This window comes from Barbus barbus (genome assembly GCF_936440315.1).
Source record: "Barbus barbus genome assembly, chromosome: 15".
Classification (NCBI taxonomy): domain Eukaryota; kingdom Metazoa; phylum Chordata; class Actinopteri; order Cypriniformes; family Cyprinidae; genus Barbus; species Barbus barbus.
Window position 1 is genome coordinate 28,465,482 of NC_136743.1, and position 16,233 is coordinate 28,481,714.

Consider the following 16,233-nt stretch of genomic DNA (forward strand, 5'->3'; position numbering starts at 1 on the left):
GTAGCCTCTTTTGCAATCAATGTTTTTTGAGCCACTGACGCTGTTATTTTGGTGAAAATTATTCATTAAGTAATTCATGGTTTATGTTTAGCGAATAAAATGTGATCATTTATGCATCAGCAATTTACCGACATGCATGATATGTAGTTTAGACATGCAAATTTGCATTTACTTTACAAAAACTGTTTTTAGCATTACTAATTATTTTTCTCATGTGCATGTCTCAGCCATGACCCTTTCAATATATGCTCACCTGACAAAACATTTAGCAGTTTCTTAAATTATAGGGCTGCACATCACAGGTATGAATAAAATATATTACAGCGAATAAAGAAAAACGTGAGGGGTAATACACTAAAGGATAAGTGGTTTACACGGTGTGAAAAAAGTTACATTTAAAGGACATTCTGGGAGATTGATGTGACTTATGACTATGAGCATATCCCTGGTGTTATCACTATGTGACTTGGCAGTGTTAAATGATACAGAAAACAAATCTGCTTGCAAACTACAGTAATTATAAACCAGGTCAAGTCATTGTATTGTCTCTAATTATATCTAACCTACTTTAATGTGATCTATATACAGGCTGAGTTTCATCAAGAGATAAAAATGATTTAATTAAGATGTGGTAGATGTGTCCAACAAAACAAATAAGAGAGAAGATAACAAAATGCTAGCTTTCATCTTCATATATTTTGTTTTTATTCAAATGTATTACTCTTCATATTTCACTAACAGGGTAGTAACTGATTACATTATGCAGTCAGATTCCAAAAATGTAGCACTTGTCATTATATTACATTTTAAAATGCTCATAATCAGAATAGTTATTTTTAAACCTTAATGTCATGATGTTGATAACAAAAAGTGGAATATATTTGATTTATCTTTAATAACAATAATCCCATTCAAATTTATAAACAAGTAGTAATCTAAAAGTAGTCAAAATACATTGCCTAAACCGAGAAATCTAAATTACTCGACTGACTAGTTTTCTCACTACATTTTTTAGTCCAATAAAGGCTTTTATCTAGCTATTAAAAACCAAAATGTTAAAAAAAGTTTCATTACATTGAAATATTGCTCTGCTTTTTATTGATATATTATAGTAAAACTGAATGATACGTCAAATAAGACTTTAGAACACGTAAATTATAACTATTAAACAGTTATTGTGTTCCCAGCTTTATTTGTAATTTAAATAATTCATATGTACTTCAATGACACTTCTCCTCTTGACATAACCTAACAGGGCATTTGTGCCACCTTTTTTCAGAAGTGCTGTTTTTTTGGCTGTATGTATGTGATTCTAGTTGATATTAGACATTGAAATATATTTAGATACATTTCTCCTTGCATTTATCCATTTAGTTTACCCCACCGTTCAGTAGAATGACCCCAAGTACCTTTTTGTCCGCACCGCCACGCCTCTCCGCTAGAGGGAGCACGCTTCCCCGGGCGCTCGGCGGCAATGAAAGCAACACAAAACCCTCTGTGAGGAAGCGCTCCGAGAAGCCACGGCATTCCTGACCAAAATAAGCTTCTTTAGCACACATTTCACGCGCTATCCTCCGTTCTCAACAGACGGGATACAGTGGAATCAGAGTATGGGTCATTAATCGCCTTTCAAACGCATCAGCTCATGGGATATCCGCGCTGATATCGAAGACTCCTGGGAACTCCGGAGGAAGAAAGAAAGAACGGGATTAACAAAAAAGTCAGCTGGCGGGTGAAAGCGACTCTGGAGGGGCATCAGGGGAGCCCCAGCGCTGGATGACCGCCGTTCACTTCTCCCCAGCGGTCTGCAATGGGGGAGACTAAAGTTATCTACCATCTCGACGACCAGGAAACTCCATACCTGGTCAAACTGCCCATCCCTGCCGAAAGGGTCACCCTTCTGGACCTGAAAGATGCACTCAAGAAACCAAACTACAAGTTTTTCTTTAAATCTATGGACGATGACTTTGGGTGAGCCTGCCGTACACTAGTTTTCTTCGCACTTCTGCATGTATTTCTCGCATATTTCTAGCTCTCTCCTTGTTTGGATCGGTGATCGACTGCCATGTGTTTTCAGAAGCTGATATAATGTGTTTTATTTGTTGTGTTGGACACAGCTGTGTGTGAATGGGGTCAGATGAACGGTGTGTGTGTGTGTGTGCGGGGTTCAGCAGGGGTGAGTGTTAACGTTAGGTCCTGTTCAATTGTCGACGGCATCCATTTTAAGGCTGGATTACTCTCAAATATGGCTTTTGTCCTGTCGGTACGATCTTAGGGTGCAGGTAGGTAGTTAGTGAATGGTTGGTGATCACAGGAGGGAGTAGTTTAGTCTCCTTTCTTCTTGAATGTTCTTCAGCTTCAGACTAATTACCATGACTACACAAAAACCATTCTTGGTTTTGGGGGGTTTCTTTACGCTTAATGTGTTCAGATCCGGTTCTTAAAGTATTTTCTCTCTTTTTTCACAAAGCACCTCCGCGTCGGAGCATTTATGAGCCAGTATCGCCGAAATTGAATCGTTTAACTAACACTTTGAGGAATTTTCCACCTCGATTCAAAAGCACAGAAGTACAGTGGTCTGTTTGAATGTGCAGTGCGCATGCGCAGTATGTCCCCGAAACCCAACACCCCCCAAATGATGAAAACAAGTGCGTTTATGTGGAATTTTGGACGCGTTTGATTTTATTTATGGTGTGGTCTTGGTCATTAGCCATATACTCACTTTCCCAAGGTTTCCATCTCTTAAATGCCGTTTGGAGTTCATGTGAACTCTTTGACCTCTTATTTAGGCCTCCATTAGGCCCAAGCAGACCTTGTGTATTTGAATAAGTAGAGCAGGGTTGCCAGGTCATGGAAAACTTGTAAATATGGGATTTTAAAGTGAGGTACAGCTTGGAAATAAATTAAGGAATCTAATTTTTTTCAAGCTGTGCTTTGCGTTTAAATATGTAATTGATTGGATATTACTCATTGTGAGTGCTTGTAAAGAGTAAATCTGGCTTGAAATGTCTTATTGGAGATAATGTGCATTTCATATTTTACAGGATGATCATCAAATAGATTAATTCAAATCTGGCCAGCAATATCTCTAGATTGACTTATAAATAAAATAAGAAATAATTTGTCAATCATCATGATGTTAAGAAAATGAATTGTTCAAAAATTGTGGGATTTCAGATTGACTTTTTTTTGCATTTTTCTTTATATCTCTGCATTATTACAATATATTGTGCTTGACGGGCCACTAGTTACTTTTACAGTTACTTCAATCAATGTATATGTTGTGAAACTTGGCTTCATATTTGTGTTCAGGTTTAAAAGTGTTGCCTGTGTCTTTAAACTAACCCCCGGCTTGTGAATAAGTCCCATTGGTCTTGTCTTGTCTGTCTGTTGCATTAGGCCCAAGAATGCTGACTTGAACAACTGCAGGCAGTGACTGTGGAATGCCCCGATCGCTTCAGCGCTGGCAGCTTTACTACCTTCCCCAGTGAAATATGTCGTAGTTTGATCGTCCCGTTCCCCTCCCTTTAACTCCCCTTCAAAAAAGTTCATTAAAAGCTTAAAGATGTTCGTCGTTGAAGTGCAGTCTCAGATTTCTGCCAAATGGAAACGAATAGCTCAATTGAATCTGTCTCTATTGATGTTTTACATGTCTGTCAACATAACAAAGAGTCTTTACACATTTTTAAATGCCGTTATTGGATTCGGGTGTTTGCGATTTGAATACAATTGTTTTTTGTTTTTTTTGCTGCGTGCACATCAAAATGAATAGTTTATATTAAAAACGGGTAGTTTAGAATAAATAAATAATCTGGGTTTAAAATATTAAGCAGCTTTAGCATGGTTTTGAATACCACAGAAAATAATTTTGACTCGTCCCTTAGTTTGTAAAGGATATTTCACTTTTGGAAAGTTGACATGCTATACTGCATGATCCAACTATACATATTAATTAAACTATACATAAACTATACATATTAATTGGGGTCAGTAAGAATTATTTTTATGTTTTAAAAGAAGTCTCACCACGGCTGCATTTATTTGATTTAAGAATATAGTAAAAACAGTCATTTTGTGAAATAGTATTGCAATTCAAAATAGGGGTTGTCTGATTTAATATATTAAAAAGTAATTTATTCCTGCGATCAAAGCTGAATTTTCAGCATCATTTCTCCAGTCTTCAGTGTCACATGATCCTTCAGAAATCACTCTAATATGCTGATTTGCTGCTCAAGATTATTTATTATCAGTGTAGAAATTTATATTTTTTTTAGGGAAACCATGATATTTTTTTTCCAGGATTATTGTACGAGTTGAAATTCAAAAGAACAATGAAATAGAAATATTTTGTATCAGTGTAAATGAAATGCTAAATGAAAGTATTCATTTCTATCAATAATAATAATAAAAAAAAATTACTGACACACAAGTTTTGCACGATAGTGTATATGATCATTCAGAGCAAGCATGGAACATTGTTTATTCCTATACACTGTATAGGAATAAACAATACAGTTAAAAAGTCATGGAAATGTAATGGTCATAACGAGTGGGAAACCTGATTTATTGTTTGGCTCGTAGGCATTTATGTAAACACTTATGTTTTACAAACTGATAGTGGAATCTAAATGATCCGTTTCAGAGTGTCATGTTACAATCTTGTTGGTTGTAAATGATGCAAGCTCATACTAGTTTTACATATGAGCATTTGAACAAACCGGTCTTTTCATACAGATTTGCAAACGCAACTTTCTAGTGGTACATCTTGTACAGCTGAAATATCTTTGAATTCATGAGTTTGGGATCTTATCTGCTGGAGTCTCCCTGCGTTTCAGGCCTTTGTGTGTTCTGTGAACTCGTGTGTGTGTGTGTGTGCATGTTTATCTGATTTATGCGTTTCTGATTCAACCCGTCCTTTCTTTCATCTAATAGCATTGTCTCATTTACGTATTCTAATTTATTCCCAGACACTCTGGGGATCTGTAAAGCTGAGCTTTCTTTTTTTGCAGTTCGTACACAGACTGTGGTTGGAACCTGTCTGTTCTGATTTTTTTTCTCTCTTGGTTTCTTGTGTTTCTGCAGGGTGGTCAAGGAGGAAATCACCGACGATAATGCAAAACTTCCCTGTTACAATGGCCGTGTGATTTGCTGGGTGAGAACAGACACGTACACATCCCATCTAGTCCTGCATCTTAATTCCCCGGTGCTCCTTGCATAATAGATCAGCCTTTTAATTCAGTCCATTCCCGGTTCTCTTGAGTGCAGGCTCTGCTGTATTTGTATTTTTCAAAGAGTCTGCCAGTCATTCCTGCTTAAGGTTCACTTCGGTCTGATGCAGCTAATCAAAGACTTGGGTATGCTGCATAAGCTTTGTCTTATGAGCAACTCATTTATATTTAAATGGCATGCAACCACAAAAAAACATCTTTTTCATTCTGAATGACAGCAAATGCAGGAGCAAACACACGATTAATATATTACTATTTAAACAAAGCAGTTTTGGGTTAAGTCCAAGCGGCCTTCCGATTTCCTCACACCAATAAGAGGAGAGATGAACGTGACTGGAATTTTAGATGAACAGCCAGTGATCCAGGCAGTATTCAAGAACATGAGCAGAGCTTCACATGACTGTTCTGTAATCTGGGTTCTGTAAACACCACTTTTTCATTGATTACAAAAAATAAAGATATTTTGCAAAACGTCTTTACAAAAGCGTAACGGAACGCGCTGATGATGTATCATGTTTGCACGAACTGAGTGCGTGGAGAGATGCAAATACATACATTGACAGATCATAGTCCTATCATAGTCCTAAACCTTCCACAGATGATATAAATGCATGTACGTATCTGTGTGACAAAGTCATTAAGTCTATTAAAATATCAGACAGTTTGAGCTTTTAGTGATATGGCAAGGTTTGTTCAGGTTGCAAAATGCTATTTATACTATTTGTACTGCTATTTATACACTAATATTTCAGTAAAATAATTTTTACCCTGATGAATATGATGATGAGGAAAATGTGTACACACACATGGCGGTTACACCACATGACATTTTGATCACTAGGGATAGGAATCAGAAAGAATTAATAGGGATAGTTCACCCAAAAATGAAGGTTGTGTCACCCTCATGTCACCACAAGACACATCGCTTTTTCGCACCGCAAATGATCGCGCCTGGTGTGAATAGCTCCATGATAGGGATCTATAATTTCGATTCGAAAGCGTCATCGCACCGAATTTTCGCGTTCAGTGTGAAAAGCCCTTTATTGCTGTTTTTAAATGTTGCTTGACCCATCATAGTAAAACTTAACTTATCTTGGGATCTGGAACCATTTTATAGGCCATGTATGAGGGTATTGTAATATATTTGTATTGTAGTACAGGTATGTTAGATTGTGATGTGACCCCCATTAACCATTTTGCTAAAAAAGGGTGTTTTCCTCAATGACAAGCAATTCTGATAAGATGAAACTGTTTAACCATGTATTGATTCAAGTATATCCACTTCAGGTTACTGTGAACTGCATATCATTGTTTCTGTGTGTGTCTTGATAGCTGGTGTCATCTGACGGCTCCCACTCCGATGGATGCTCCGTGGCGGAGAGTCAGTCCGAGCGGCCGCCGTCTCACGAGAGAAGCCAAGGCATTGGAGATTCCAGACCCCCGTCCTTCCAGTACGCTTTTTTGCTGTGTTGCACAAATGATCAGATCGAATCACAAGCTGGCAGTAAAACTCAAAACAAGTAGCATGTTCTCACAGTCTTTTGTTTCTGTACTCTTTAACCTTCTCTCGTACACAGTCCAAAGGCTGCAGGCAGCCGGCATGGTGTGGACGATGAGACGGAGACTGATTCGGTGGTGTCACACAGGAGGGAGAGGGACAGATCGCGCAGGAAACACTCACATGAGCACTCTGGTGCGTGTCAACACTCTCATCTCACTGTGCATGTCTTACAATGGCATATTTAAAAGTAAGAATAGTTCATATTTGGAACAACTAAGCTTTAATATCAGTGGTAATTAATCTAGGAGGAAGGCAGAATGGCTACTCGCGGGGCGGCAGAGGCATGGATCTGGGAGGTTATGACGTCGGTGACAGCCGTTCTTCCCTCATGAGCAGTGAACTGGAATCAAGCAGCTGTTTTGACTCGGATGACGACTCCACCAGCCGGTGAGTCTCACAGCATTTGTTCGTTTTCAAACCAGTGTGCTCAATATGATTACAATCACGGCGAGCCCCAGTGGTTTAGTGAGGTTTTTCAGAGCTCTGACTTGAGCCATTTGACAAGCAGGTGTGGGTAATCATAGATTTTGAAAATTGTTTAAAATAAATGTTCATTAATGTTGGGAATCATATTTTGTTAGGGTTGGTAATTTTATGGTAAGAGATTAGGAAATGCTAAAATTTTTGAGTATTGAGTATTGAATAGGGCTGAGCAATAATGGTTAATCATGATTATTTTGCTCAAAAATATAATAACGGTTATTGATCACAGCAAACAGCGCAAATGACCTTATGAAAGAAAACAGACTGGCTCTATTGCACTTTTAGTTGAGCAGAATATCTAAGTAAAGATAACTAAACTCCAACTTGCATGTTTGCCTGTGTTTTCAGCTTATCAGCGGTTTTTCAGTAATATTGTAACACATGGTTGCCAGGTTGGGAATATTATAAGTATATCACTGGGCAGAAAATGTATCGTTTACGTGAGAAGCTCTGATAGGGGATTTAAACTCTTGACATCTGGCAACCACGAAAGCTTGTGGAGGCTTGTATCCAATGCAAGATAATGCAAATGCCAAATTAAAATGAAACATTTGCAGGATATACAACCGGTGGGCAAATATTGCAGACTGTTATGCCTAAAAAAACTGAGTGACGCAGAAATCGTGACCACAATTAAAATACAATTCATCATGCAGCTCTAATTTGTTTTGGTATTTGATATCGGTTTAGTATTTTTGTATAGTATAAATGTATTGGCTGCTCCCTGAAAAGTACTAAAGTAAAAGTCATTACATGGAATCAGAAGCTGACTCAGAGCTGTTAAAGTGATCACTCTCTAACTCATTCCAAACCTGTATAACGTTTATTCATCTTCTGTATTTTATGAGATCTGAGAGATTTCTCTCTCCATTGAAAAACAGCAGCATCATTATACACTATATTGCCAAAAGTATTGGGTCACCCCCTTCTAATGAACAGGTTTGACTACTTTAGTCATTTCTGTGAGTACAAATCTTAACGTTTAAGCATATAATGATATTCTAGTGTATCTGTTTTTCATAAATCAATAATTCCTCTTCAGAATAGTTGGTTTAAACTGCTCGATTCATATGGAAACGTCAGCGTTTTGTGGGAGTTAAATCTTCCGGTGGAGTGACCGAAGTCTCTCTGATTTCATTAAAAATATCTTCATATTCTGGCGTTTCGAAGATAGCTGATAGTTACAACATGAGGGTGACACAACCTTCATTTTTGGGTGAACTATCTCTATTAATTCTTTCTGATTCCTATCCCTAGTGATCAATAATGTTTCACATTGCCTGTGACTCAAAACAAAATGAAATGGGAAGCTCATGTAATCACCATATTGTGACACCTGTTCTGTAGTTTCAGCAGTGTTACGGAGCAAAGCGGCTCATCCAGGCTAATGAGACGACACCGCCGGCGGAGACGCAGACCCAAAGCCCAGCAAATGGAGAGGGTGAGACAGCAGGCAGAGCTCTTAAGTGTCTAATATGTTATATAAAACATACCGATTTTAAACTGATCTTTGTCTTTCTTTCTTCAGTCTTCATCTTTCAGTAGCATCACTGACTCCACTATGTCGCTGAATATCATTACTGTCACTTTAAATATGGGTGAGTCAGTATTACACTGTTTTATTTGTTGCTTTTTAATTAAACTCTGATTATATGAACAATAGAATACAGCTGTGAGTGCCTTATTGCTTTTATTAAATTGGTGCTGTATTGGTGCACATATTTTTTTTTGTTTTTTAGCCAAATAATTTTCTTTCTATCCGAAGAAACTGATATAAGAATTAAGGATGATATTATAGATGTGCAAAGCTACATATTATTAAAGTCCACTAGTTGCCATAAGTCTCTCTTGCTTTACCTCATTTAGAGAAGTATAACTTCCTGGGCATCAGTATTGTGGGTCAGAGTAACGAGCGCGGTGACGGAGGCATCTACATCGGCTCAATAATGAAGGGTGGAGCGGTGGCGGCCGATGGGCGGATCGAGCCCGGTGACATGCTGCTGCAGGTGAGGACTGGATGAAGACGTGTTCATCATAGGAATCTGACACAGACGCTGGTTCAGTTAAGATTTCTGTTTCTTCTCACAGGTGAATGACATCAACTTTGAGAACATGTGCAACGACGATGCCGTACGAGTGCTGAGGGAGATCGTGCATAAGCCTGGGTGAGTCATATTACAAAACATTCATGTTATATGGGATGTGTTTAGCTTATTAACAAAAGTGTGTTAACAGCTGCACCATTAATTTTTTTCAGACCCGTGTCGCTTACTGTGGCCAAATGCTGGGACCCAAACCCAAACAGCTGCTTTGCTTTGCCAAGGAGTGAGTGTTCATTTTTTCCCTCTCACACACTCATTTACGCATAAATGCAACATAAGATAAACTATCATCAGCAGAGAGAGTAAGGTTGTTTTTTTTCTTTGGAGAAAGGAATAAATGACTACAGACTAATGTCACAAAACTTTCTATTGGTTTCCTCAAAAATATTAAACAGCACAACTGTTTTCAACATTGATACATATGTTTCTTGAGCAGCCAATCAGCATATTAGAATGATTTCTGAAGGATCATGTGACACTGAAGACTGGAGTAATGATGCTGAAAATCCAGCGTTGCACCACAGGAATAAATTACATTTTAAAACACATTCAAATAGAAAAGAGTTAAGTGTAATAATAATTCACAATAGCACTGATTTTATTTTTTTATTAAATATATGCAGCCTTGGTGAGCATTAGAGGCCTTTTTTCAAAAACATCAAATCTTACTGACCCCAAACGTTTGTAAGGTATTGTGTACGTATATTGAAATTATATGATGTTGTCTTTCACCGATAAGCTCTCAAATCACACATTTTACACTGACAAAGTATAATAAATTTGAATGCTACATTGGAGGGCAAGATTTGAAGTGAGATGTCTTTTTTTAATGTTAAATTTTTTTTAACTTTCTTGATAAGAAGCTAAAGTGCTGCAGAAAACCACTCAAGTTGTTTTCTTTTGTTTTTTCAAATAAAAGTTGTACAGCCGTTACAATGCACTGTGGTAGTTTGAACAACAGGGTTTAGGTAGTTCTCTGTCATTGTTCATCTTGATTGATTTCTAAAGGAGCTTTGTAAACTTGAGGTGAAAACTCAAACTCATCTGTTCTGTACTGCTTTGTTGTCTTCTGTCCCAGGTGAGCCCATCCGGCCCATTGACCCTGCAGCCTGGGTTTCCCATACGGCAGCCATGACGGGTGTCTATCCTCCCTACGGCATGAGTCCCTCCATGAGCACGGTCACCTCCACCAGCTCTTCCATCTCCAGCTCCATCCCAGAGACAGAGAGTAAGATATCTGCTCTTCAATCATGTTGCCACATTATGGCACACAGTTTAAAAATTCTTTGCTTGGCTAAATTCTGACCCCTAAATTCATCCCACAACAGTTATGTTACGGACATGAATGATCCCTTAAATCATGGGGCTTGTTAAGGAAAGTTGTTCTATTAATTTTCTAAGTGAACAGATTTACTAGTTGACCTGGCGGATGACAAAATGTTACATCTTACAATCTTACATTGAGAGGACTTGAGTCATATTGAGATATTTGGAACATGGGAGGTCCTGGTTTCTCGCCATCAGGCAGGTGCTTTGTGTTTTGTGCTTTTGTAAACTGTGTGTTGTTCTTCTCGCAGGATTTGATGACTACCACCTGTCCGTCCACAGCGACATGGCAACAGTTGCAAAAGCAATGGCCTGTCCAGACTCAGGACTGGAAGTTCGAGACAGAATGTGGCTGAAGATCACTATAGCCAATGCTTTCATCGGTCAGGACCCGCTTTTTAGCGCTTAAAAGCTGTTTTTAAATGATAGTTTGTATCAGTTAACGTTTATAATTTTACCTGTATATTATCTTAGTCAACGTGAAACAGAAATTTTTACTTGAAATGTTTATCTGATTGAAAAAATGAAGAATGAGAAGGAATGTTGGAGTGAATTGATTTTGTCCGTTAAGAATTGATTGGATATTTTGAGCACAGTTTGCTAATTGCTGTGATCTTATTTGAATGACAGAGGGATTATTGTATGGATGGTAAAGATGTCATTGCGAGGTATTACAGAGAGCTGTGTAAAGTTGGCATGAAATGAAAATTCATGCTTTTTTTTTTTTTTTTATGCATGTTATTGATCGTATTGTTAGTGATCCATCCATGTATTTTTTGATGTGATAACTCAATCTTGCAGTGAAATGACAGATTTCTCTTTGGTGACATATGCCGGACTTCTCCAGTCATTTGCAGTAGTCCGTTTAAACCACGTCCCTTCATAATCGACTGCAAGTTCACATTCATCTTTAGTGCAGTGGCTAAATCCAAAATCCAGTCAGTAACCGATGGATAGAACCAAGTCACCCTCCTGCATTTATTTATTTATTTTGTAATAATTTTGATTATTTGTTACACTCATATAATTTCAGACATCACAATAGGGAAGAAAAAGAAGCTACTTCGTGAATTTGTAATGTATAATCGGTGCATATGTTGTCTTACAGGCTCTGATGTGGTTGACTGGTTGTTTCATCACGTGGAGGGGTTTGCAGACCGCCGTGAAGCACGAAAGTACGCCAGCAACCTGTTGAAAGCCGGCTTCATCCGCCACACTGTCAACAAAATCACCTTCTCAGAGCAGTGCTACTACATCTTTGGAGATCTTTCTGGCAGTAAGTACTTTTTACCACTACAGTGGCTACACAAAAAGTGGTCCTGTGGTTTGAATATGCAACATGTGATTTGCCCTTTGAGAGCTATGGTTTTAAATTTCAGTCCTCTCACACAACCATCATATGGTAGGGTTTTAGTATCTTATTTTATTCTAGAACTGCCCGCTTAAGGCCCAGACACACTAAACCAACATCAAGGAACTAGCGTCGACGAAGGCCAACGTGAAAGTCACATGGATTGAAAGCTTCTAAATGCATTCATTGTATGTAAAAGAGCAGCTCAGAGATTCTCCTAAACATCTGTTGTGCTCCACAGAAGAAAGAGTCACTTCGGTTCAGAAGGACCTTGTAATATATATGACAGAAATGTCATTTTTCAACTTATCCTTTAACACTATGGATTAACGGAGTTTACATTTGGTGCATTCTTTCATTGTGCACCAGTAAGGGCTATTTGGATTTGAGTTGTTATTCCATTTGTTCAGTATATGAAAAGGTCATTATCTGTTTGATTATGTAGTTGTATAAATATTCCAGTGCTATGTTTAGTGTACTCCTGTCCGTACAAGGGAAACTTGTATTTTTAGCTCACCAGAGGATAATACATCATTTGTCCCGGTGAAAATGTAACTGGTAAAACTAAAACTCCTGTCAAAAGTAAAAACAGTGACAATAAATCTCAATCGCTAAGAATATAATCGAGATCCATGTTTCGTTTTTTTTAGTTCATCGCTGAGAATGTTTGATTGCAGACGTAGTAACAGCAAACCGCGCAAACAACTGTGTAAAAGAGCACAAACTGGCTGTATTAAACTTTCATTTGGGCAGAATATTCTTTTCAATTCACTAAATTCTAACATGCATGTTTGTCTGTGTTTTCAGATAATCAGTGCTTTTCCATAGGGAGAATGCATGCACACGGTTGCCAGGTTGCGTAGATAAAGTAAAACACAGGGCAGAAAATGTGTCCTTTTTAAGAGAGAAGCTCTGATAGGGAACCCCACTCATGAAAGCTCATGGAGGTTGACATTTGTTCCTCTTTTATTTGGTTTAAGAAAATATAGAGTAATTTTGGATATAGAGAGTTATTTTAAGTCATTTTTATGATATTGCAAGTTAATGTAGTAACCGTTTCTAATGACGTCAGTGTTATATCAACATAGTCATGGATAAAAAGGTCGTCAATTAATATTTTTCATCGTAGGTTTCGCTAAGAAAATTAACGTTAGTCGCTGTACATTCTGTTTTACAATGTGCTGTCACTCTTATCAACATGGCTGTGTTTTATTGTAGACATGGCCCATCTCTCTCTGCATGACCATGACGGATCCAGCGGAGCATCTGATCAGGACACTCTCGCTCCATTGCTTCACCCTGCTGAAGCTCCCTGGCCCGCCGCGTTCCCTTACCAATACCCACCAGCCCAGTCCCTCCCGGATGCAGCTCACAGCTACACTGAAGCCGGTGGAGGCAGCGCAGGCAGCCAGCACAGCGAAGGTGAGTCTCCTCAAATCACACTGCTCACAATCTCAAACAGTGGCTCACTCAGGTTAACGTTACTGTCCGTAGGGAGCAGCGGTTCAAACTGCAGCTGGAGCAGGACTGAGGGGAAAACCACGGCTGGAGACTTCAGGTTAGGAGGAGGAAGCGAAATGGGCGACGCTCATGACTTTGACTTCCGCAGAGACCGAGCCCCCAGTGAGCGCTCTGTGCCGCCCAGCGAGGGCAGCGTGCGCAGCTCACGATCTCACAGCTACAGCCTGAAGCAGGGATCTGCACGAGCCGGCCCGGGGTCGTCGTCCGGCCGCCACCTCGCCAGCATTCTCCCCGAACTCTCGGGATCCCGACGCTCGTGCAACACAGCCAATGGGGAGTTCTTCGTCGACATCATGTGACTGTTGCGAGCAGAAGTGCCCAAACTGTTTTTTTTGCCTTATGAATTACAAAAAAACGTGGCCTACTAGTGCAGCCGATTAGAATTAGGATTAGTGTTGGCCTAAAATTCAGTAGCTTTTGAGCCCAACATCACTTCGATCTTAGAAATTAGTCTACTAAAGCAGTGGTTCCCAACCTTAGGGGGGGCGCCAGAGTTCACAGAGAGGGGTGCAGGAGCTGATATGCTTTGAGGTCAAATAGAGATGTATAAAATGTTCCACTAATAATTTTATAAAAAAAAAAAACAATTAAATCATATGCTTACAATATCAAGATAATGCAATTAAATAAAAAATTACAGGGTTACTCCACCCCAAAATGAAAATGTTGTCATTAATCACTTGTCGTTCCAAACCTGTAAAAGCTTTGTTCGTCCTCGGAACACAATTTAAGATATTTTGGATGAAAACCGGGAGGCTTGTGTCTGTCCCGTTGACTGCCAAACAATTAACACGGTCCGGGCCCAGAAAAGTATGGAAGACATCGTCAGAGTACTTCATCTGCCATCAGTGGTTCAATCTGAATTTTTATGAAGTGACGAGAATACTTTTATATGCACAGAAAACAAAATATCAACTTTTTCTTGTCCTCCAAAGCTTTTACGGGTTTGAAACAACATGGGGGTAAGCGATTAATGACAAAATTTTCATTTTGGGGTGGAGTAACCCTTTAAATAAGTGTAATTGACAGTGGTCTACTAGGGCTGCAGACTGCAACGAAATGGATATTTTGTGACTTTTTTTTTCTGCCGGTGACACTAAATTGTGTTAGAGGTCACGCTGGTGCCCCTAACAATCTGATAAGCGTCAGCATTCTGTTGTGCATGGTAAATGCATATCAAATGCCAAAAACGAAATAGCGCTTCTCATTTAAGATCTAGAGATCGCGCTCGAGTTCAGCAGAGTTCTCCAGTACAAATCACATAGATTTGCGATTTAAACTAGTTTAAAGCCAAATAGATCAAAGCTGGATCATCCTCAACAACTGATGCGGAAACACCTGTGCAACAACGATCCAGTTAGAAGGCGTTTCAATCTACAAATCACCAACATTTACCATGGTTTTACTATCATTGACAGTAACCATGGTATTGTGGCAGAAAAGTAGAACATTCATATTGAATTTTATTATTAATAATGCACTAAATATATTAAAGGAGTAATGGAATATAATCACAGTATTTTTAAGTCATATCAGTTGTTTGTTGTGCATTTGTGAATGTCTTCAGGTTACTGTTTTTCATAGCAAATATAATAGAAACCATATAGTTAGGCTACTTTTTACCATGGTGGTGAGGTGCTATACCTGTGGTCATCATGATCTACAAAAGTATGAAAGATGTTATAATTTTCACAGATAAATAAATGTACATCTGCATCCCAACTCAAGCTCCTGCTACGCTCAACTCAAGCTCAAGATTGTCATATATGTTATTTAGGAGGGGTCCCGAGGATAAAAGGTTGGGAACCACCGTACTGAAGCATAAGCAAACAATTCATGCTTATAATAACTAAGACGTTTTACTAAATGAACAATATCACCTCAAAATATTTGAGAAATGTGCTGTTGGAGAAAATGGAATGATGGGACAAAAAAAACGAGATTTTGAGAGAAATAGCAATAATTGAATGGGATTTAGTTGCAACGCTATATGGGTGAGGATTCAAGGTGAATGTAGTCCAACCAAGGACGTAAATGTCAAATTTCCAAATTTCTGTTGCCCTTTTTTAGCACGTATTTGGAGGTTCTTTTTTTTTTTTTTTTTTGCCCTTTTTAAATTTTTACTCTCTTTAAATGTCTCATGTAGATATTTCATTATTCATGGAAATTGTTTTTACTGAGAATATATTTTTCAGTGTTCGTCAGCAATATTGTATTGGGAGAATTTTTGAAGTACCATGTTAAGGAGATTTCTTTTTTTAATTTATAAATATAGTTTTATTGTGACATGCTTGGAGGACGCTTGTGTCTGTGTGTGTTTTATGGCTTCAGCTTGTGGAATGTGAAGGTTCTCGTCTTCATCTGGAATCCAGATGTTCCTGAGTTTGTCCACATCTGCTTCTATTAGTCGTCGGCTAATATTCACCAACCTTTTAAGAGCTTTAACGTTTTAATATCTGTTTTGAAAGCCTTTAAAAGTAGTTACTGAAGGCTAATATGTGATGTTTTCTTACAGGTGTTTAGATGAGTATATGAATAGAATATATTGAGTTTGTCCCACAACAGTGCTCTTTAATAATGCAGGGTTAGGGTGTCCAATCAAATAGGCTTTATTACCTTTTGAAAGTGAGGAGAAAAAAGTTTTGGGGGCTAAATTGTCAC

At 38.4% G+C, this 16,233-nt stretch overlaps 1 protein-coding gene across 1 annotated transcript; it reads left to right on the top strand.

Annotated features, from left to right (window-relative positions):
- The first annotated feature begins 1,463 nt into the window (after positions 1–1,463).
- Positions 1,464–15,857, top strand: LOC306881057 (segment polarity protein dishevelled homolog DVL-3-like). Its single transcript, XM_079434949.1, has 15 exons — positions 1,464–1,971; positions 5,083–5,152; positions 6,561–6,679; positions 6,806–6,921; positions 7,035–7,176; positions 8,620–8,713; positions 8,801–8,870; positions 9,139–9,278; positions 9,361–9,437; positions 9,530–9,597; positions 10,453–10,602; positions 10,952–11,083; positions 11,809–11,976; positions 13,270–13,473; positions 13,546–15,857. Exons 1-15 carry the CDS (start codon positions 1,811–1,813, stop codon positions 13,869–13,871), a joined length of 2,037 nt encoding a protein of 678 aa, XP_079291075.1. The 5' UTR covers positions 1,464–1,810; the 3' UTR covers positions 13,872–15,857.
- The last annotated feature ends 376 nt before the right edge of the window (positions 15,858–16,233 follow it).

Coding starts and splice junctions, on each gene's coding strand:
- LOC306881057 (XM_079434949.1), top strand. CDS start 1,811: ATGGGGGAGACTAAAGTTATCTACCATCTCGACGACCAGGAAACTCCA. Junction 10,603..10,951: donor CTCCATCCCAGAGACAGAGA/GTAAGATATCTG, acceptor TTCTTCTCGCAG/GATTTGATGACTACCACCTG. Junction 13,474..13,545: donor AGGCAGCCAGCACAGCGAAG/GTGAGTCTCCTC, acceptor TACTGTCCGTAG/GGAGCAGCGGTTCAAACTGC.